This window comes from Canis lupus, chromosome 27 (genome assembly GCF_003254725.2).
Source record: "Canis lupus dingo isolate Sandy chromosome 27, ASM325472v2, whole genome shotgun sequence".
Classification (NCBI taxonomy): Eukaryota; Metazoa; Chordata; class Mammalia; order Carnivora; family Canidae; genus Canis; species Canis lupus.
The window spans coordinates 3,124,468-3,145,266 of record NC_064269.1 but is presented as its reverse complement, the minus strand read 5'-3'; the positions used below and the strand labels follow the sequence as shown (position 1 = coordinate 3,145,266).

The 20,799-nt window shown below is 56.9% G+C and overlaps 1 protein-coding gene across 1 annotated transcript in view; it reads left to right on the top strand.

Annotated features, from left to right (window-relative positions):
* LOC112667275 (basic proline-rich protein-like) overlaps window positions 1-14,212 on the top strand; it is a 37,086-nt gene extending 22,874 nt beyond the window's left edge. The window contains exons 13-18 of the mRNA XM_049102824.1: window positions 6,126-6,379; window positions 6,484-6,566; window positions 7,465-7,522; window positions 12,897-12,958; window positions 13,439-13,601; window positions 13,924-14,212. Of these exons, the coding sequence (XP_048958781.1) occupies window positions 6,126-6,379; window positions 6,484-6,566; window positions 7,465-7,522; window positions 12,897-12,958; window positions 13,439-13,601; window positions 13,924-14,212 (909 nt within the window). The remainder of the gene's footprint in view (window positions 1-6,125; window positions 6,380-6,483; window positions 6,567-7,464; window positions 7,523-12,896; window positions 12,959-13,438; window positions 13,602-13,923) is intronic.
* Window positions 14,213-20,799: the final 6,587 nt, after the last annotated feature.

Sequence of the window (20,799 nt, the reverse complement as noted above, 5' to 3'; positions counted from 1 at the left end):
CGGTTGGTGTCCTTGCGCCACTCTCCGGCGCGCCCGGGCCTCTCCCCGGCCGTCGAGCGGGACGGGACGTTGGGGTGGGGGTGAGGGTGGGGGAGCGCTCGCCGAGGGGGGAGGCCGGGCTGGAGGGGGCCGCTGGGTGGGGGAGGCTTCCTGGGTCGAAGGCCAAAGGGGAGGGCGGTCGGCCCGTCTGCTTGCCGCCCTGGACCCCCGCCCTGCAGAGCCTGGGCCCCTTGGCCAAAGCCTTGTGCCTCTTGCCCTCATCCTTCCGCCCTCCACAGCCCCCCCCCCCCGCCCCAGGTGAACTGAGCCCCCCCCTCCCCTACTCCGGGGGAGACTCGGAGAGTGGGACACACACAGGGGGCAAGGCCACCTCCCTGGACTGATGCCACTCAGAATGGCGAGTGGCCGTGGCTAAGCCCTGGACTCAGGCCGGCGGAGGGTGGGCCTCACCGGAGGGCTTCCCCGAGAAGGCCACACTCACGTGGGGCCAAGCAGGACCAGCGGTGGCAGGCGGCGGAGGGTGATATTCCAGACCTGCGGTCCGCGCAGGTAGCCGCGGGCCTTCATTGACCGGTGCATTCGCGCCACAGACATATTGAGCGCCCAGGCTGTGCCAAGCGTTGGGACAGACACTGGAGCCACCTGAGAGCGTCTCAAAGGCACATCCCCGTCCCCATGGAGGTCCCAGCCCAAGGGTACACAGAATCCTACCAGACACCCAGGCTGGTGGCTTCGGCAACGATCCAACTGGGAAAGGAAGCCCGCGGGGCAAGCTGCCCCCAGCAGAACCCACCTGCCCCAGGAGGTTGTAGGAGGTGGGGCTGAGCTTGGGTTGGAGGGTCCAGGTGCATGTCTCGGAGGACATGCTGAGTACCCAGAGTGCCCCACCTGTGGAGGCCAGACTGGCACCCAAGCAGGTTCTGAAACTCACCAAGAGTACCCCAGAATCCTCCCTTCCTCTCCGCTTCACAACCCCCAGGACCACAGCCCGGCACAAAGGACAAATGTGTCACAGCTCACTCTGCTAGGGCGGCCCTGGCTTCAGAACCAGAAAAGCAGGATAAAGGGAGCCACAGCCGCTCCCCCAGGAGAGCTGAAACTGCTTGCTGAAGGGACCATCCCCGGATAGCGGAGGTCGAAGGAACTGGTTGGGTGTTTCCTTACTGATGGGGGATCTGAGGCCTGGAGAAGTGATATCCCTTGGGGTCACACAACAAAACTGGATCTAGAAGCCGCTGTCCTCTTTCCACTCCACTTATTCTGCTCCCCAAGGCTCAGAGGCAAGAGCTAAAAGAGAAGCCAATGTCCACAGGAACTAAGTGATCTCAACCAGCAGGACTAGTGCCCAGGAGGCAAGCCTGGCATGGGCAGGGCGTCGTGGCTGGGTGTCACTGGGGCCCATTCTCCACCAGGCTCCAGGGTGGGGGTGGATGACAGGAGTGAGGCTGGAGGACAGAGCTGATAATGTGCTCCCCTGGAGCAAGGGCCCGGTTCTCGCTCATCCCCCAGGACCCTCCAGTGCTGGCAGGAAGGACAAGGTTAGACCTCTCAGGAAGGCCGTCCCAATAAGAGAGTAGGACGGGCCCAGCATGGTGAGAAGGCCTTGGCGCGCCTCCAAGAGGGAAGGCTCTGCGTCTTGGAGGTGCTGAGTTATGTCTGATGGGCAAACTAGCTTGGGTCCCATGAAGGGGGTTAGTTATCAGTGGGGGTGCGGCTGGCCTCTTCACCCCTCTGCCCCCCCATCCTGCGCCAGTGCTCAGGCAATGAAGTGTGGCTCCCCTCCCGAGCTCATTAAAGTCGTGTTAATACATCATCCAGCCTCCCAGGCTGACAAATACTCAATCCTAGCAAATGGCCCTTCATCATGTCTCTCCCTCTGCCCGCCTGGGCAGGGCGCTGGGGGTCTGTCCTGAGGACTCGCTGCTCACCCCTCTCCCGGCTGTCCCTAGTCAAGGGGTCTGTGCCTGAGAGCCCCGCTGCTGCAGACAGGACTCAGGCTGGCCCTGCGATCAGCTCAGGGCCGGGTCAAGTGCCCCGTGGTGGATTGGATAATAACAGTGGTGATGACGGCTTCTGCAGAGGCCCTTCCATCTTTCCTAATCCTCTTGCTTGTATCACATCCAGGGTGGAGAATCCCACCCCCGACCCCGCTCCCAGGGAAGGCAGGTGCTACCTTTGGGGTGTGGGGGTGCTGGGTGTGGAAGTGTGTGCATGGGGGGTGGGTGAGTGTGTGATCATCCTGGTCCGAAGCCTTGCAACAAGGCCTTTCTGAAAACATGAACAAAACTCACGCAGCTGGCCCGAGAGAACCGGCATTAAGAGTTTCAAAGAGAGAGGAGAGTGAGGGAAGAAAGATGTGGAGGACGGGAGGGAGGGAGGGAGGGAGGGAGGAGCAGGTGGGGTGAGGAGGAAGGAAAGAAAAGGGCCCCGGGGAAGGATGGGGGTGGGAGGGAGGAAGGAGGAAGAAGAGAGGAAGAGGAAAGGGCGGGGAGAGCTCTCTTTGTGGTCCTCGGGATGGCGGCTCTGGAGTCATTAAGAAGCAGGAAAGGAAGGAAATGCGTCCTGGGGCTGAGGGATTGGGGTGCGCCCAGACACCACACCCCGCTCTCCTGCGCTGCCCACTCCCTGGGGCTCAGGCTGCTCCCCCCACTAATGGGGGCCCTCGCTCTTCTCTTGCTGGCTCTTTGGCCCCTAAGGCCCAGCTCCCAGTGCCTCCCAACCCTGCTCAAGCCCCTCACTCTCTCACGGTTTGTGTGCTTGTCCCGGTTTGTGTGCTTGTCCCGTCTTTGCTGCCCCTGAGCTACAGGCTGTCCTGGTCCAACCCACCACCCAGCCAGCAGCTCTGTGGGGTTTTTTTTCTTTCTTTAGAAATCTCTACCCCCAATGTGGGGCTCGAACTCATGACCCCGAGATCAAGAGTGGCACGCTCTACCGACTGAGCCAGCCAGGCGCCCCAAGCCAGCGGCTCTTAAGGGCCTCCATGAGAACGAGAAAAAGTGTCCTTCTTCGGGGCAGACACAGACCACACAGGACTTGGGAAGAGGGGCTGGGGCTGGCCATCAGTCCCCTCATCCCCCTTAGGGGCCCAACTCCTGGGGACTCTGGTGCCCACTTCTAAATCCTCACCACACACCTGGTTCTATCACTCTGTCTGTGAGCAGAAGCACACCCCTCTCCCACCCCCTAAAGTGCAGCACGGCCTTCGGGCCAGCACCCCAAAATGAACGGTCATCTCCCTCATGTACCTTTATAATACAGCCCCACAGACCCTCTCATTAAGCACCCTCACCAATTTAATACCTGAGCTTCTCTCCCTGGAGCATCCCCCCCCCCATTCTGTCTGGGAGCTCCTATTCATCCTTCAGAACCCAACTCAGATAGGCCTCCTTCTGTAAAGCTTCCCTACCCATCCCCCATCCGCAGCAGAGCTGATAGCTCCTACCCCAGGGCTCTCCTAATCCTTTTTCCTCCTTTCCAGGTGTTAGAGCCCAATGCCCCCGCTTCCTAGAGGAGCCCTCCCCCTCCTGTACCCTGTCTAAAGGCAAGAGACTACACCTAAGCCTCACAGCCTCACTGGCTCACATGCCAGCTCCTCTGGAACCCCACGGGGCTTCTCCTGTCCCTAAAGCTTACAAACCCAGGGCAGAATGGGGAAGTGCAAATCCAAGTGGCTCAGAGGTCTCCCCACCCCCCACTCCGCCCTCCCTGGGGCTGGGCCTGACAGGAGACTCCCTGCACATCTGGTTGTACTTAAATCATGCAGCGCCCAACTGCCCAGGCCCGTCCCCTGCCTTTCTCCCTGGACCCTGGACCCCTCCCCTTGCTAAACCAGCCTCCCAGTTCTCTCCTCTAGGATGCCTTCCCTGATTGGCCTGCCACCCACCCTTGAGCCCTCCACCTCTCTGGGGTCTGGGGTCTGGGGTCTGGGACGGTGTGTGCTTAGCTGGCTCCGTGTGTGGAACCCCATCCTAGCCCAGCACTGGCCCTGGATGGAAGCCTGCCCCCCAGGCAGGGTGGAGAGCTGACCAAGGGCCACTCCTCTGTGCCCTGGGCCTTGGGTGTGTGTGTGTGTGTGTGTGTGTGTGTGTGTGTGTGTGGCGGGGAGTGGGAGTGTTCCTGCCTTTTCAGAGTTTTGGTTCAGATCCAGACACAGAGCCGTTCCCACGACAACTCTTGCTGTCGCCTATTGTCCAAAAGGCCCTGCTGATGTTAAAGAACAAAAGGGAAATAAATAGAGAGAACACAAGTAGAAAAAGACTCAGGTGGCAAAGAACAGGTGTGCGGGTGACCTGCTTCGCCAGGGCCCCGGGTTTCCTGTCTGTTCCTTCTCAACAGCACGTGCCGATAGCCCATCTGCTAAGTTCTGGGAATAGAGATTGAATAGCACCCCAGTGCCCCCTACATGGCCTGACCTGCGCGGAGGACAGGGCCGAACAGACGCAGGACTCCCCGGACAGGAGTGGGGGGCGGTGGGGCCACGTGATTGGAGAGCAGAGACTTGGGTTTGAATCCCAGCTCCCCACTTCCCTGCGGCTGCCCTTGGGGGGCCGCTCCTAACCTTCCCTCCGGAGCCGGCCCCTCGCCTGTAAAAGCGGGATGCTGTGACCCCAGAGGTTGTGGTGGGACTCAGAGAAGATGCGTGGGGGAGCGCCCGGGCAGGGCCAAGGGAGCAGGGCTGTGGTCACGAGGGTCACCGGGGCTGTCTGGTGCTCGGGCTCAGGCTGAGGCCTCAACAGCCGCCTCTGCCTCCCCAGAGGGCAGGAGCCGAGCTGGAGAAACTTCTCTGGTGGGCAGGCAGTCATGGTACACACTCACACTCACACTCATACGCACGCACACACACACACACTTCTGCTACCCAAATAAAACACCTTTTTACAAAAATCGGAACATATGGATAAGCACAACATTTTTTTTAATCAAATACCCTTAAGGGGCACCTGGGTGGCTCAGTGGTTGAGCGTCTGCCTTGGGCTCAGGGCGTGACCCCGGGGTCCTGGGATCAAGTCCCGCGTCGGGCTCCCTGCGTGGAGCCTGCTTCTCCCTCTGCCTGTGTCTCTGCATCTCTCTCTGTCTCTCAGGAATAAATAAATAAAATCATGAATACATACACAAAAATACATACATAAAATACCTGAATCCTAGAACCCAGAGATAACCACTGGCAAGCCTCTGGAGTAGTCCAAATAATATTCTAGAGATCAGTATATATAGAGAGAGATCTCTCCACTATTTTGTTATCTACTTTTTTTAATAGACAAACATTTTGAATATCTGTTCCTGACTATAAATACATATATATCCCACATAACTTTTTAAAAATATTTTTTTTTAAGATTTTATTTCTTAGGGACGCCTGAGTAGCTTAGTGGTTGAGTGTCTGCCTTCGGCTCAGGTCATGATCCCGGGGTCTTGGGATCAAGTCCCACATTGGGCTCCCTGCATGGAGCCTGCTTCTCCCTCTGCCTGTGTCCCGGCCTCTCTCTGTCTCTCATGAATAAATAAATAAATCTTTTTTTAAAGAATATTTTCAAAAAATAAAGATTTTATTTTTTATTTATTTGAGAGAGAGAGAGAGCGAGCACACACAAACAGGAGGAGGAGCAGAGGGAGAGGGATAAGCAGGTTCCTCGATGAGCAGGGATCCCCTTGCGGGGCTTGATCCCAGTGTCCTGGGATCATGACCTGAGCCAAAGGCAGACACTTAACCAACTGACCCACCCAGCACCCCTTGAAGTAATCCCTTTGCCCAATGTGGAGCTCAAACTTACAACCCCAAGACATCCATTCCACCAATTGAGCCAGCCAGGTGCCCCTACACCATAAAATTTTTAATGGCAGCTTAATATTCCATCATGTGAACATGCAAGAATTGATTTAACAAGTTTCTTTTGTTTTCAGATTGTTTTTCATCAATAAAAGCCAAATGAACAGGCCTGTAGCACCCACCATTGTGCACGTCTGATTAGGATAAATTCCTACTAATGGGAAGCTGGGAATGCGTATGTTTAACTTTGAGGAGCCCCTAGCCCAGGCCTCTGGGTGGTGCTCTCACACCTCCTCCAGGCAGCCCTCCCAGACTGGCCCTTCAGTGCATCTCACAAGGCCCGTGCCTTTCCTGGCAGCTTCATTCCTCAGTGACCCGGACTGGAAGCCCTGAAAAATGCTCGGAAGGCCTGGCTGGTGACGGCCCGGAGGGGCCCCGGGCGGAGAGCACAAAGCAGGCTTGTCTGCGGCCCAGAAGGGGGCCCGCCCCTCGGGGCTGCGGGACGTACATTCCTTCCCCGGACAATGGCTGCCTCGGGAATCCCGAGAATGAAGAAGGCCGGTGGTTTGCCCAACGCCTCCTCCAGCCTCCCCTCCCCAACGAGTTGTACCGGTGCCCAGGAAAAGAAGGGGCGCTTTGCATGGGGGCGGGGCCGGGCGGGGCCTCTGGGCCTGCAGGGGGGCTTCCCCCTCCCCCTCCCCCTCCCCCTCCCCCAGCTCCCTGCGGATCCTGGGCACGTCCCGCTCTCCCTGCAGCCCCTGCTTCCTCCACTGTGAAGTCAGGGGCTTGGGCTTCGCTGGTGGCCCGCCGCCCCCCACATCCATAAGGCCTGGCTAAGGGGAGCACTGGCTTTGGAGCAGCACTGCCTGAGTTCAGATCCCGGTGAACCGAACACCAGGGCCTCGGCCTTTCCTGTCTGTGACCAGGGCCCACAGGGGTGACTGAGGAAGGAGGGGAAGAGGCTCCTGACACCAGCGGCTGGGCTGCCCAAGTGCAGGGATCACGATTCAGGCTCAATTCTACCACCAGCTGGATCCCCAGGCCAGTCTAGATCCCACGTCCAGGCTAGATTTGGGCCTCGGGACATTTGCCCAGCAATCGGCCACACCTCTGGAAGGTGAGGTTGTCCCAAGGAAGTAGCCCTCTGGCATTTTTCCATGTCCCCACCACCACCACCGTTTTTTGGGTTTTTTTTTTTAAAGATTTTATTTATTTATTCATGAGAGACACAGAGAGAGAGGCAGAGACACAGGCAGAGGGAGAAGCAGGCTCCATGCAGGGAGCCCGACGTGGAATTCGATCCCGACACCCCGGGGTCACGCCCCAAGCTCAAGGTGGACACTGAACTCCTGAGCCACCCAGGTGCCCCTCCGTGTCCCCTTATATGAGCCCTAAAACTGTAAAACTGTAAAGGCTTTGCGGGGCAGACAGAATTTAAAATATAAGAGAACTCCTGTATCAGATCATATTTCTTCATTTTCATTTGGGAAATGCGGACATTTCCGATGTAGCCAGCAGCTGCCAGGTGCCACAGTCACATTGGATTCCAGGCCCTTAATAACCCATTCGAGGTTCAGGACTAACACACTTAAACAGTAAACAACAGGCGTGTCCTGTACACACTTGTAAGCAGTTTGCCACCAACCCTGCTCGGCCTCCACCCGCTGTCCTCAACCCCAGTCCTATACTCCATCCAGTTCAGATCCTCTGCTGCGAGTACCGGAAAACCCCCCTCACGACGGCTCATACAATAAGGTAAATGCATGAGCGGATCCCATCCCGTTTAGACACCACTGATGCTAACAAGCACTGTTGCTTTATGGACCGTTTGGAAGGAAAAACACGGCCGACTGAACTAACACAAGGATTTCTTATCACTTTGGAAATTTTTTTTTATCACTTTGGAATTTTATATTTATGTAGGAAGCTCTTTTAGACTTCCACGAAACTATATATAGATTTTTAAAGATTTTATTTATTTATTTACTTACTTATTTATTTACTTATTTATTTATTTGAGAAAGTGAGCAAGAGAGAGAACCCGAGTCGGGGGTATGGGGGGGGGGAGCAGAGGAGAAGTCGGCTCGATGGGATCTTGGGACTCCAGGATCATGACCTGAGCCAAAGGCAGATGCTTAACAACTGAACCACCCAGTCGCCCCGGAAGTATGTATCCTATATATATATATGGAGTTTTTTTGCGTAAATCACTCTTGCACATACATAACAAGGAAAACAGGGGTGAAATAAATTGGTTAAGGTTTTCTTTAAATGTCATCACATTCGGAATCTGATTCTTGGAATCACTTTTCATCTTTGAGCTATCCGTGTCTGTGTTTTTCCACATAGATTCATCATCTGGGCCATCGCAAGTATTGGTGATACAGCATTTCTTCAAAACTGCTCTGCTGATTTAATTATCTCTTTGCTGGGTCAAAAAAAATTACCCCAAATCTTAGCAGCCTGAAGTAACAAGCATTTATCATCTTAGAGGGTCTATGGGCCAAGAACCCGAGAGAGCAGTTTAGCGGCAGGTTCTGGCTGGGTCTCTCCTGAGTGAGCACCCAAGCTGTTGGGGGGGGGGGGCAGGTTGCAATCACTGGAGGCTGGAGCGTCTACCTCCAAGCTCACTCACCTGACTATTGGCAGACCTGAGCTCCCACCTGAGCTTTGGCTGGATACCTCAGTTCTTCACCACGTAGGCCTCCCCACAGGCTGCCTGACTTCGCCACAGGGCAGCTGGCCTCCCTCACAACAAAGGATCCACGTGAGAGCACAATCAAGCATTCAAGACAGAAGTCACGGTCTTTAACAACCTAGTATCAGAGGAGACGTAGCATGATTCCTGCCCTGTGCTACTGGTCCTAAAGATCCACCCAGAACAACGCGAGGAGAGGCTAGACAAGAGTGTGGCCTGCAGGAGGGGAGGACCCTTGGGGGCCGTTTTGCAACTTGACTCCCACACATACTATCACCCCCTGGGATCTCCTTCCCAGCCCATCCATTCTGGAAGTATTTATTGCTGGCCAATGATCTTGTCAGGCAGCCAATAAGAGTTCCTAGGTCATCACTCAGTACTCAAGAGGCCTTGCATGGTTCATGGACTGAAACATCATAGGGTGGTCATTGTCCCCTCAGGACACCGAGAAAGTCACCACAGTTTGCACATGTGCTGGAAGGGTTGCCAAGCACAACTGCTGTCTGGCCGAAAGCAGGTTGCGGGGCTATTGATTGTAAGACGCATAAATGGTTTCAGAAATGTTAAAACGTGGCCAAGTGTGTGCTTTAGAATTGATCAAATACGATATTTTACATAACAGTGGGAAATGGCGGCTGCAGAGTTGATTCATCCAGAGACCCGACACCTTCTTCGGGGAGCCAGGTCCTTTCCGTGTGCACACGCGACACCTTCAGCATGTGTGCTGTGTCCCCGGACGGGTCCCCTCAAACCACAAAGTGGCCGATTACAGCTCCTCCGATCATCCCACCCAACTATTACCTTTGGGTGTCTCTTTTTAAGAGCAAAGAAACTTTTCTGAGAGACATCCAGAAGATCTCCCCTCTCGTCTCGTTGACCTGAAATTGTTACTGCCCGTGTTTGGTCAGGAGTAGGTTCAGTTGCAGATCTCAGCGCAACTCAGAGTGATTTAAACAGGACCGAAGGTGGGCGCCTGGGTGGCTCAGTAGGTTAAGCATTTGGCTCTTGATTTCAGCTCAGGTCCTGGTCTCAGGATGGTGAGCTCGAGCCCCTCATTGGGCTCAATGCTCAGCACGGAGTCTGAGAGTCTTTCTCTCCCACCCCTGTTCTCTCTCTCTTAAATAAATGAATAAATCTTTAAAAAAAATAAACAAGGTTGACATTTATTCTTTCTCATAAAAGAAGTCTGAAGATAGGCAGTGCTATTGTGCTAGCGCCACAATTTCGGCGTCCCCAGGAACTCAGGTGCCACCCATCTCGTGTGATTCCATGCTCAGATTTGCCCCGTGTTCCCAAAGGGCTGCTGGCGTGCCAGCCATATCGTAGATCCGTATCGTAGATCAGAAGGGGCAAAAGCAGAAGAACGGAAGGTCGTTCCTCAGCAGTGTCACCTCCTTTAGGCAACCGTCTCAGATGTCCCACAGGACATTTCTACTTACATCTTATTGGTCCGAAGTTGGTCACATGGCCGCATCGAGCTGCAAGAAAAGCTAGAAATATTTTTTTTCAGCTGGGCACTTTGTCCTCCTAAATAAGATTTGTTATTTTTCGTTACTAAGGAAGTGACAAATTTGTTAAGGAATAAGTAAGGAATTTGTATCTTTGTTACTAAGGAAGAAGAAAGGAGGATGCATGGTAGGTGGCCACCATTCAAGTCCTCCATGTCTTCATGGACTTCAAACCAACCTCTGGTCAGGGGGACAGGATTACTAGGGTGGAAGTACATTGATGTAGGATTTACTCCCAGGGTGGGCATGGGGTTATATTCCTTGAGAGGTGGATCCCTGAACAAAACCCAAATTCTGGGATCCCTGGGTGGTGCAGTGGTTTAGCGCCTGTCTTTGGCCCAGGGCACGATCCTGGAGACCCGGGATCGAATCCCACATCGGGCTCCCGGTGCATGGAGCCTGCTTCTCCCTCTGCCTATGTCTCTGCCTCTCTCTCTCTCTCTCTGTGACTGTCATAAAAAAATAAAAAAATAAAAATTCCGTTAACAAGAAAGAAGCAGGTAGAAGCCATCAGTATTAGCTATTCACCAAGAACTATTGCCCTCCTTTCTCGCTAACAGAATCTTGATTTTGCCCAGGGACCAGACCGTCCCGTTCTTCGGGGGGGGGGGGGGGGGCTGAGCCCCTCCCCAGCCTCAGGGGCCAACCTTGATTAGTCTTAGACACCTCTGGGAATTCCACTCTTTCTGCCAGAGTTTGGTTTAAGGACGGACACGTAACATGATTTTGGCCTCTGGCATGTGAGGGTATTTTCGTGGGGAGACTTCCGGAAAGATTTTTCAGAGGCTGAAGGAGAAAAACGGGTTTTCTTGGCCCTGGAATGTCGTTGTCTGCATGTGATGTCTGGAACTGCAGCAACCATCTTGTGACTTTAAGAGAAGTCAAGGTACGAGGACAAAAACCAACAGGAGGATGGCACAGGAAAGCGAAAGCAATTCCGTGGGGTACGCACAGCACAGAATCCCACTTCAGCAACAACAATCAACTATTGATACAGACGACAAAATGGGTGAATTTCAAAAGCATTGTCCGAAGCAAAGGGGCCAGAAGACACAAAAGCAGTACCTACCATATGATTCCATGCTCAGGAAAGTCTAAACATGCAAAACTCACCTGTGGAGGTAGAAATCAGCGCCGTGGTTACCTGCGGCAGGTGGTGAGGGAGGGGCTGACCACGTACAGATGGTGGAGAACTTCCTGGCACAATGCCAGCGTTCTCTACCTTGATTGGAATGACAGCTACTGGGTGTCCCTTCATCAAAACTCACCAAGCTGGGGCACCTGGGTGGTTCAGCGGTTGGGCGTCTGCCTTTGGCTCAGGCCATGATCCTGGGGTCTCGGGATCGAGTCCCGCATCAGGCTCCTGGCTTGGAGCCTGCTTCTCCCTCTGCCTGTGTCTCTGCCTCTCTCTCATGAATAAATAAATAAAATCTTAAAAAACAAAACCCAAAACTCATCAAGCTCAACTTCTAAAACGTGTGCTTTCTACCACACGTGAACTATATTTCAATAAAATTAATAAAAGAAAGCAAGAAAGGAAGAAGAAACCAACAGGAAGGAAGGAAGGAACCTAGATCTTTGATAACAGTGTTGAGTCACTGAATTAATCGACAGCCTCACCTTGGGACTTCTTGTTTGGCAACGTAATAAACAATCGTCCTTACTGTTTAGGGCATTTTATAGTTGGGTCTTCTGTAACTTGAAGCTCAGGCCCGCTTGTTAAAAGAAGGGAAAGGCACTCAGAGGTCAGGGCACAGATTCAGGCCTGGAAAGTGTGGGCTTCAAGGAACAGCTGAAAAGAGCAAGAGACCTTGATCCAGTGGAGCGTGCTCCCGGCCCCACAGTCAGAGGGAGCCCAGCGGCGGGCCAAGGGTTTCTCCCCACCTCTCCTTGATCTTCCCCACCCCATTTGCAAAATGGGGACCCTTGCCATCAAAGGGCCTACTCTCTGGTGAGGATTCGTTAAGAGAACCTTCAGGAAAGCTCTTGGCACAGTGCCCGGCCTACAGCAAGGGCCTCGGCGAGGCTCCCGTCTTATCTCACCTGGCCTGCGCCGCGCAGGGGTCAGAGGAGACGAGGGAGCAGAATTCAGAAACCTTTAGGAACCAGATCTTGAGACTGTAAATGATTGATGACACCAAGGACTCGGGCCTGGGTGACAATGTAGATGGGATTGCTTCTCAAGCTTCTGGCGGAGATTACGAGCAGAATCAGTTCTTAACACCAGGAAGATGCTGGCAAAGGCAGATAAGGCACGTGGGGGGAGGGGGGACTTGGAGAGCGAAATGAAGGGTGTAAGTTGAGTCTGAGGTGGAGTGGCGGGCCCGAACAAGGTGCCACCAGCTAGCTGAGTGATCATGGGCAAGTTACTGCCTCGCTCCGAGCCTCAGTGTCCCCATCTGTGAAACGGGAAGTCTGAGAACACGTACCCCATTAGGTTGCTCTAAAGATGAAATGATATAAAGTGCTTAGCGTGGTGCTGGTGCCTAGTAGGTGCTCATTACCTAGTGCTTCTACTTCTCCTCGTCCCCTGGCGCCCTGCCTCAACTGCCCAGGCAGGCAGCCCGCGGGTCTCCTGCGCTACGGTGCTAACCTCTTAGCCGAAGTGTATGGAGCTCCCAGCGCCTATACTTCACTTTCTCCTGCCCCCAACAGGGCGTTCCCCACCCGCAGGATTTCCTCTCCTTTTCTGTGACCCTGTCCCTCCCTTCCTTCCAGTGTCTACTCTGACCTTCCTCTTCCAGGAAGCCTTCCTTGACTAATGCCTCCCCTTTCCCTGCCAACCTCTCCACTGGCCTCCCTGGAGGGGCCGCCGCCCAGCTGGGAGCTCTATCCAGTTCCCTCCCATGGCCCATCCCTCACTAAAGGCCGGTCCAGCTCAGATAAGGTCTAGCCCCAGGGGGCCGGATGCTTGTCCCCTAAGGGAAGGGTGCCCGCTCTGCACCACACCTCCAGTGGATGAGGGCCCTGAAAGCGGCGGCGCTGGTGAGGAGGCGGCCACCTGCCAGAGTGGCAGCAGACCGGCCAGCTAAATCCTTGACCTACGATTTAAGGGGTCGGGCCTAGTTCAATAGAGCACTCCAGGCTGAATCCCAGCTCATTCACATAGGTCAGGGGGATGAGGGGCAGGGCGGGGAGGGGGGCCCTCTCCTGCAAGAGCCCCTTGGATTCATTCCCAGCCCTCTGAGGCATGAGGCAGCACCCTGAAAACCTGCCAGCCCCATCCGGGTGGGTGCAGAACGCGTCTCCCAGAGGCACAGTGGGGCCGGTGGTTTGCATGGAATCCCCGCGCCCGGGGCACACGGCGAGGGCTCCGGAGAGGGGGGGGGGGCGGCTGGATTAACCGCAGAGGCGGAGCCCGATGCTAGGTCCTGGGACCCAGCCGCATCGCCCAGGGTCCCAGGCGGGCCCTAGTCTACTCCCCTCCTCCTCCTTCGGAATTTCCCCGGACCTGGGCTCCCCCAGGATTCGCGGGGAGGCCCTTTGAAGAGCTGGACGGGCCGGCGGACTCCCGCGTGCAGAGCGGGGGGTTTCGCAGCCAGGAACGCCCGGGTCGCGCCCCGAGCGCCCCCGACCCACCCACGAGTCCCCTCGCGGCGCGGCCGCCGCCCACGGTTGCCCCTGGGGGGTGCTATGCAAATGAGATGCAAAACAGGCCGAGGCAGCCGTCGGGATTGGCTGGCGCGGGGACCCGTCCGCCCAATCCGGGGCGCTCGGGGCCCGGGCCCGCCCATAAATCAGCTCCGTCAGCGTTAATGGCTCCTGACTAATTGCCTGGACTCGGGCTCCGGGCTCGGGTCGCCCGCATTAAAATTCAATCAGGCCCAGCGCTGAGCTATTAAATATTCATCGGGAGAGCTTCCCGAAACCGGGCTGGGGGCTGGGGGATGGGGGTGAGGACTACCTGCAGCCCCAGCCTCAGCCTCAGCCCCCTCTTGGCTCCTCCCCAGCACGCCCGCCTCCTGCAGCCGCTGCCTGAGTTCCATTGGGCTGGGCCTGATTTCTCTGCAAGTCCCTCGGCCCCCCCCACCCCCAGAGGCTCAGGGGATGGCGCTGGCCCGCAGGCCTGCGGTGCTAAAGGATGCCCAGGGCCGCTGTAGCCCTCCGCCCTGCATCCCTTCTGCACCTGGTGGCCTCGCCCCAGCGACCTCTTACCATGCCCACCCGGGGCCCCCAATCGGTGCTGGAGCCGGAGAGCTCCAAGGCAGGGATGGCTTCATCCTCAAGAGAGGCCCCTAGGCCTCTGGCCTGGGCTTTGCCAGCGGCTTTGCTGGCATTACTCTAGCCAACTACAGCAGGCTAGAGAGAGCTTGGGGCTGGGCAGCATGGGGTCTGTGCTGGAAGGGAGGAGGGGGGCTCTGTGCCGCCCTCCTCTTCTCTCCCCTTCCCCCAGGAATGCAGTCAGTCCAAGCTCCTGGGCCCCTGGCCTGATGCTGAGCAGGCTGCCTGGAAGTTCTCAAGGAGGGTACCCAGGGGGAGGGGGCTGGGCCTGAGGGCCTGGAGGGGGCCACTGGCAAGGCAAGTGTCTGGGACTTAAGCAGGAAGCACCCCCTCCCCATTCATACACAGTATAGTTGCAGGGCCATATGAAGAGAGGGTTTGGCAGGTGTGAAGACAGCCACGGCCCAGAGGCTGGAGTGAACCAGCCAAATAAGGACTGGGACTTTTTGCAGGCCCTCCAGATTGTGCGGAGACATCCTGTAACACAGCTTCATCCCTGGGCCAGGGGGTGTTTGAAGGAGGAGAAGAGAAAATACCAGAAAACGTTAGGAGAGACCTGTTCCCCTCCCGTTTTTTACAAACAGCAAATCTTCAGGAGCAAAGCACCTGCTCTCAGGGCTCTTCCCTGCCCTTTGGACTGCTCCCTGCTCCTCATGCCTGAGGTCCCGCAGGAAATTAACCCTGCAGGGTATGGATATGGGGGAGGCTCAGACGGTCAGAGCCACGCAGCACCCTACAGATGCTGCAGGGGACAGGAAGGACGGAGGCTGAGGGCACCAGGCTTTGCAAAGCCAGAAGCAGCCCGGGGCTCTAGCACCAGTTCAGAGGGTCCTGTTTGGGGAGACACTGGAAGGGACTTCTTGTTCTGCTTATTCTGAGAGGATCAAGCCTTGTAGAATTCTTGTCTGACCCCCCCCACACACACACACACTCCCTCAGAGCATAGGTGTTCTCCTAGCAAGAGATGGGGGACCTAGGCCGGCCCCCAGAGGCGGGTACAGGGCAGAATGTGTCTGGCAGCAATTAGGAGGGGAGCTGAGCTGGGAGGCCTCAGACTTCAGCGGGTCAGGAGTGACCTGAGCCAAGTGTCCAATTCCAAAGCCAAACGTCACAGGCAATCCGGGATTCCAGCTCACCCCACGTGTGGTTCCCATTAGGGCTGGCTGGGGTCTTCCTGAAGGCCAGGCGGATTCCTGAGCCCCTCCCCCAGCACGGCCCCTCCCTCTTCAGGCTGTTTGGAATGTCTTACCCAGTCCTTCGGGGTGGCCTGCCACAGCGCAACCTTGGGGATTTTCAGGAGCATCCCACTCCAAATAGGCCTCCCCACCCACTAGATGATGTTTTTGCAATCTCTTAAGGGGGACAAAGGGATAGGAGACTTAAACCCTTAACCCCCCCAGGAAGGGCTAATCCCCGAAGACCCCTACACTGTGTCTGGGAGCCTTCCCTCCTCTCCAGGTCAGCCGCCTTTGTTCAGGCCTCGGCCCCTTTGGTCCAGACACTTGCAACTGTCCCACTTACCAGGCCATTCCTCCATACTGCCCCCGAGTGGGCATCCGAACACCCAAGCCTGCTATTCAGAGCTCCTCCCTCTTGACGAAACTTCCAGTGGCTTTCCTGCAACTCTGCAGCAGTTGCACATTCGTGTTTATGTGCGTATTGGACACACACACACACACACACACACACACACGGTTTTAAAATTTAAAAAATAGTTGCCAACATCTAAAAACCCAGGGGCAATCCATAAAAATCGACATTTCTAATTTTTCTTGAAAATATCTGACAACTCTAAGCTCACACGGCAGCATGACAATAACTGCTTGGAGCTCAGTAACAACTGTGGCCTTCTGAAGGGGTCCCTGGGGCTTACATGTGCACCATAGTCCCCAGAGGATGCGTGAATGGCCTTTTTATCACTGGGCTGGCACTGACCTTTTTATCTCACTTCCTGTCAGCTTTGCTCCTTCTAGCCGTTCATGTTCCTGTCTGTCTCTCTCAGGAGTGGAGCGGACACTTTGGCTTGCTGCAACAAACCCAAGTCTAAATCCCTTGGCCTGGGGTATCTGTCATTTCAGCTACCCCTCACACCTCTTCCCTCCTTCAACTCCTCCCCTCCAGCACCCTTGGTCCAAGGCACTCAATCTGCTCGCTCCTCCAGACACATCACGGACTTTCACACCCCCAAGTCTTTGTGCACGCTCTTCCTCCTGCCTGGAACAGCATGTCTCTTCTGCCCCCAGTGAACAACTACTACTACTACTACTTCTTCTTCTTCTTCTTCTTCTTCTTCTTCTTCTTCTTCTTCTTCTTCTTCTTCTTCTTCTTCTTCTTTTTAAGATTTTATTTAGTTATTCATGAGAGACAGGGAGAGAGGCAGAGACACAGGCAGAGGGAGAAGCAGGCTCCATGCGGGGACCCCATCCGGCACCCCAGGATCACGCCCTGAGCCGACCTGAGCCAAAGGCAGACGCTCAACCACTGAGCCACCCAGGTGCCCCCGGGCATGAACTTCTGTTGCTCCTTCAAGCCCCATCCCAGAAGCCACTGACTCTGTAGCATCATCCTGAGCCCTCCCAAAGGCAGTACCCTGGGTTGTCGATGGTTCCTTAGTTCCTGTGATTCCAAAATGTCTCATGCCTGGTTCCCTGCCTGTAGGGAGAGCGTCTCTGGGGCTGGGAGTCGGCTGCTTGGCATCCCTGCGGCTCACCTGGGTGGAGGAATGGGCCAGCAGGTTGGTGGGGATGTTTGGGTGGAGGAGTTGCATCTCAGCCCCTCTGGAGCTGGCCTTTAAGGCTAACACAGGTTTGTGAGCGTTGGCAAGGCGGGAGGAGGGGGAGGTAGCAGGCATTTTGTGACATAGGAGAAGTGTTGTGGCTCCGGCAGGAAGGAGGCCTCCCCACACTCAGGATCATCTGTGCTTCCTTATTCCAGGGACTGTGTAGACCCCTGGGGGAAGGGTGTGAAGATGTGTACGTGTTCAGTAAGGGTCTGGGCACCCAGGCAGAGGAGTAGTCTCCTGGGCCCTGTGAGCACCCCCGTGCCCCAGAGCTGCCATCAGTGCTGGGTAAAGGAGTCAAACGGACACCTTCACCTCCTGAGGCTGATGTTGAGAGACGCCAGGAGATGGGCTTGAAACCAGTGGGGCTGCTCCCACGCTCTGCCCCCTGGCCCACCCCACCCCACCCCTCTTCCTGCCTCCCCTGGGTTCCCAGCAGCTACGGCACCTTCCAAAGGACCCACCGTACCTGCCCCAGGGGCTCCTCGGGGCGGGCACAGCACCCCGCACACCTCCCCAGGAAAAGCAACTGGCCTTCCGTGGCATCACCTGAGAGGTAGGTCCTGGGGATCCTGTTTTTATGGAGGAGGAAATCAACTCCGAGGCCTCTGAGGCTGAAGGCACCTCCGAGATGCCCCCAGTGCGAGATGCCCCCAGTGCGTAGTAGCTGGGAGGCGGTTCAGCCCCGCCCCTGTGTCCGAGGGCCAAGTTCTGGCCCCGCCGCCAGCCCCCCGCCCCGCCCGCGGGCGCCAGGCTCTGGCCTCGGGTCCCCCCTCCCCGACCACAGTCACATCCGTCCTGTGCAGACAGATCGATGCGTCAATGTCCCAACGCCGGCGTCCGCCACAGACCCGTGCGGACCTTGTGCGCTGAGTCGAGGCCGCCCGCCCCCCAGGACCCTCCCGGGAACCCGCCCCCCCAGGACTCCGGGGGGCCCGACCCCCAGGACCCTCTGGGGGGGCCCAACCCCCAGGATCCTCCGGGGGAACCCGCCCCCCTCAGGACCCTCCAGAGGGGCCCGACACCCCAGAACCCTCCAGGGGAACCCACCCCCCCCAAAAGCCCTCCAGGGAGCCTAACCCCCCAGGACCCTCCAGGGAGGCCCAACACCCCAGAACCCTCCAGGGGAACCCACCCCCCCAAGAGCCCTCCAGGGAGCCTAACCCCCCAGGACCCTCCAGGGAGGCCCAACACCCCAGAACCCTCCAGGGGAACCCACCCCCCCAAGAGCCCTCCAGGGAGCCTGACCCCCCAGGACCCTCCAGGGAGGCCCAACACCCCAGAACCCTCCAGGGGAACCCACTCCCCCAAGAGCCCTCCAGAGAGACTGACCCCCCAGGACCCTCCAGGGAGGCCCGACCCCCTGGGCCCTCGGGGGGGCCCAACACCCCAGGACCCTCCGGGGGCCCGACCCCCAGGACCCTCCGGGGGAACCCGCCCCCCCAGAGCCCTCCAGGGAGCCCGACCCCCAGGCTCTCGGGGACCCCCGCACTCGCCCCCACCCCGGGGCGTGCGGCGCGCTCGGCCCCTCCCCCAGGCGGAGCAGATGGCAGCAATTAGGGCCCGAGCCGCCCCCGCCCAGCCCGGGCCGGAAGGCCGCTGCGAGCGCTTTCCCGGGCGGGGGCGGGGCGGGCCGGGGCGGGGGGTGGGGGGCGGCTTCCTTCCCGCGGGAACCGGCCGGGAGATTCCCTCAGGAAAGGCCGAGCCCTACCTTCCCGGCCCCGGCCCCGGCCCCGCCCCCGAGTGCTTCCAGGCCCGCGTCCCAACAGGCCAGCAGCGCCTGCAGGTCTCAAGGCTCCGAGGATTTTCGGGTTGGGCCAGTGGTCCAGGCTGGGGAGAGGGGAGCTGTACGGTTGTGCAGGTTGCCACCTAAACAAGGGCCGGGTTGGAGGGGTTAAAAGGGGCCTGAAGTCCGAATCTTGGGCCTTGGCAGGTGCTGCTGTCCCTGGAGGAAGGCAGGGGCCACCTTTTCTCACAAAGGGCCCGAATGAACCAAAGTCGGGGACTACCCCTGATTTAGGGCTGCTGAGTGTAGATGGATCTGGGGGTGGGGGGAATGGCTGGAATGGCTTCTGTGGCTCAGGGGCAGGGCCAGAGCAGGAGGACTCCGAGGGCTCAGGACGGAGACAGTTCCACCGGTCGAGCTTCCCAGGTTCCTTCTTCCTGAATTCTTCTCCCAGCCTGACCCTATTGTCCAATCCATTAGCAAAGTCTGTCCCTCCTGTCTCTAAGATAAATCTGGGATCAGCCCCTGCCCCCCCTGCCCCCCCAGCGTCCAAGCCCCTCCTCCCTCCTTGCACAACTGCAAAGGCTCCTGTCTGCTCCCCTGGCTCCCCTGGCTCCGGGGGAGTCAATTCACACGGCTTCCAGGGGGGCTGTTAAAATTACCCATCAGGAAAACAAGGCAAAAAACCCGAGAGCATGTCCCTCCCCGTCTAAGAGCTTTGCATGGCTTTCCTGGAGGAAGGCCCCAGTTTCTAACCCGGGCCCCTGCCTGTGCTGATCATTGTCCCTTCTGTCCAGCTGCCACTCACCCCGGCTGCCTTTCTGTTCCTTGAACTTGACAAGTTTTTCCCCACTCCTGGCTTTGGGCTTGCCCATCCCTTTGCCTGGAACACGCTGCCCGGATCCTTCACAGGGACGTCGCCTCCCCATCAATCCTGACCACGACACCACAGCAGCCTCACACCCAGTTGCCTGATCTACGGTGGCACTTAACCCTGTTTCTTCGGGACTTAGCGGCTTTCTGTAATTATCTTCTTTCTTCACTTGGTTTGCCGTCTGTCTCACTTACCAGAATGCCAGCCTGATGAGTGCAGGTGTCTGCCTTGTTCTCGGCTAGAGATGCCTGGTGCCTGGCACAAACCTGCAGGATGCCCAGCCTACTCCGTGCAGTTAAGGAATGCAGGAGTCCCCGGGGAATGAACTGGATACGGGTCCATTTGGTCATTTCTAAGGGGTCCACTCCTTGGGAGAAGCCAGCTACAGACCCCTGTCACCACCGGTGTTTCACTCAGATACCTCATATATGGGCAGGCCTGTGGTTTCCAAAATCAATAAACTTGGCAGCCAAGGCTTATTGAGCATTTACCACATGCCAGGCGTCATTCTGAGTGCTTTACAGGGCTTCACTAATTTAATCTGCACAACAAAGTATACACGGCATCCTCAGTTTACCAGCAGAGACGCACTAGGACGCACCCAAGAATGCGTGGTCATTCAGCAAACACCTGCAGGCATCGAAGCGCTGCTGTTGGTTATCATCGCGGGACAGATGGGTGAATACAGAGGTGAGCCTGGGGCATTTAATGACTGCAGGAAGGTGGACAGAACAGGAGGACAGGACATTGGGGAAGGATCAGCATGGGGGGCCCACAGGGCTACTCTGGGCAAGTGGGTAGAAGAGGAAGTGTAGGGCCACAGCCCAAGGCCCTGCTCTGGGCCCGCGCGGCACTCCAGGGTGCAGAGGCGAGGGCCCTCTGCCGCCCACCAGACGTGTGATCTTGGGCAACCCCTTAGCCGCTTGGGGCCACGTTAGCAAAATGCTGGGGAAGGCTTACATCATGCCCAGCTGCCAGAGCTATCACCGGGATTGCATTTAGAAATGCTCATGAAGGGGATCCCTAGGTGGCTCAGCGGTTAAGCACCTGCCTTCAGCCCAGGGTGTGATCCTGGAGTCCCAGGATCGAGTCCCAGGATCGAGTCCCACGTCAGGCTCTGTGCATGGAGCCTGCTTCTTCCTGTGCTTGTCTCTGCCTCTCTCTCTCTCTCTGTGTCTCTCATGAATAAATAAATAAAATCTTTAACAAAAAGTAAACATTGACTT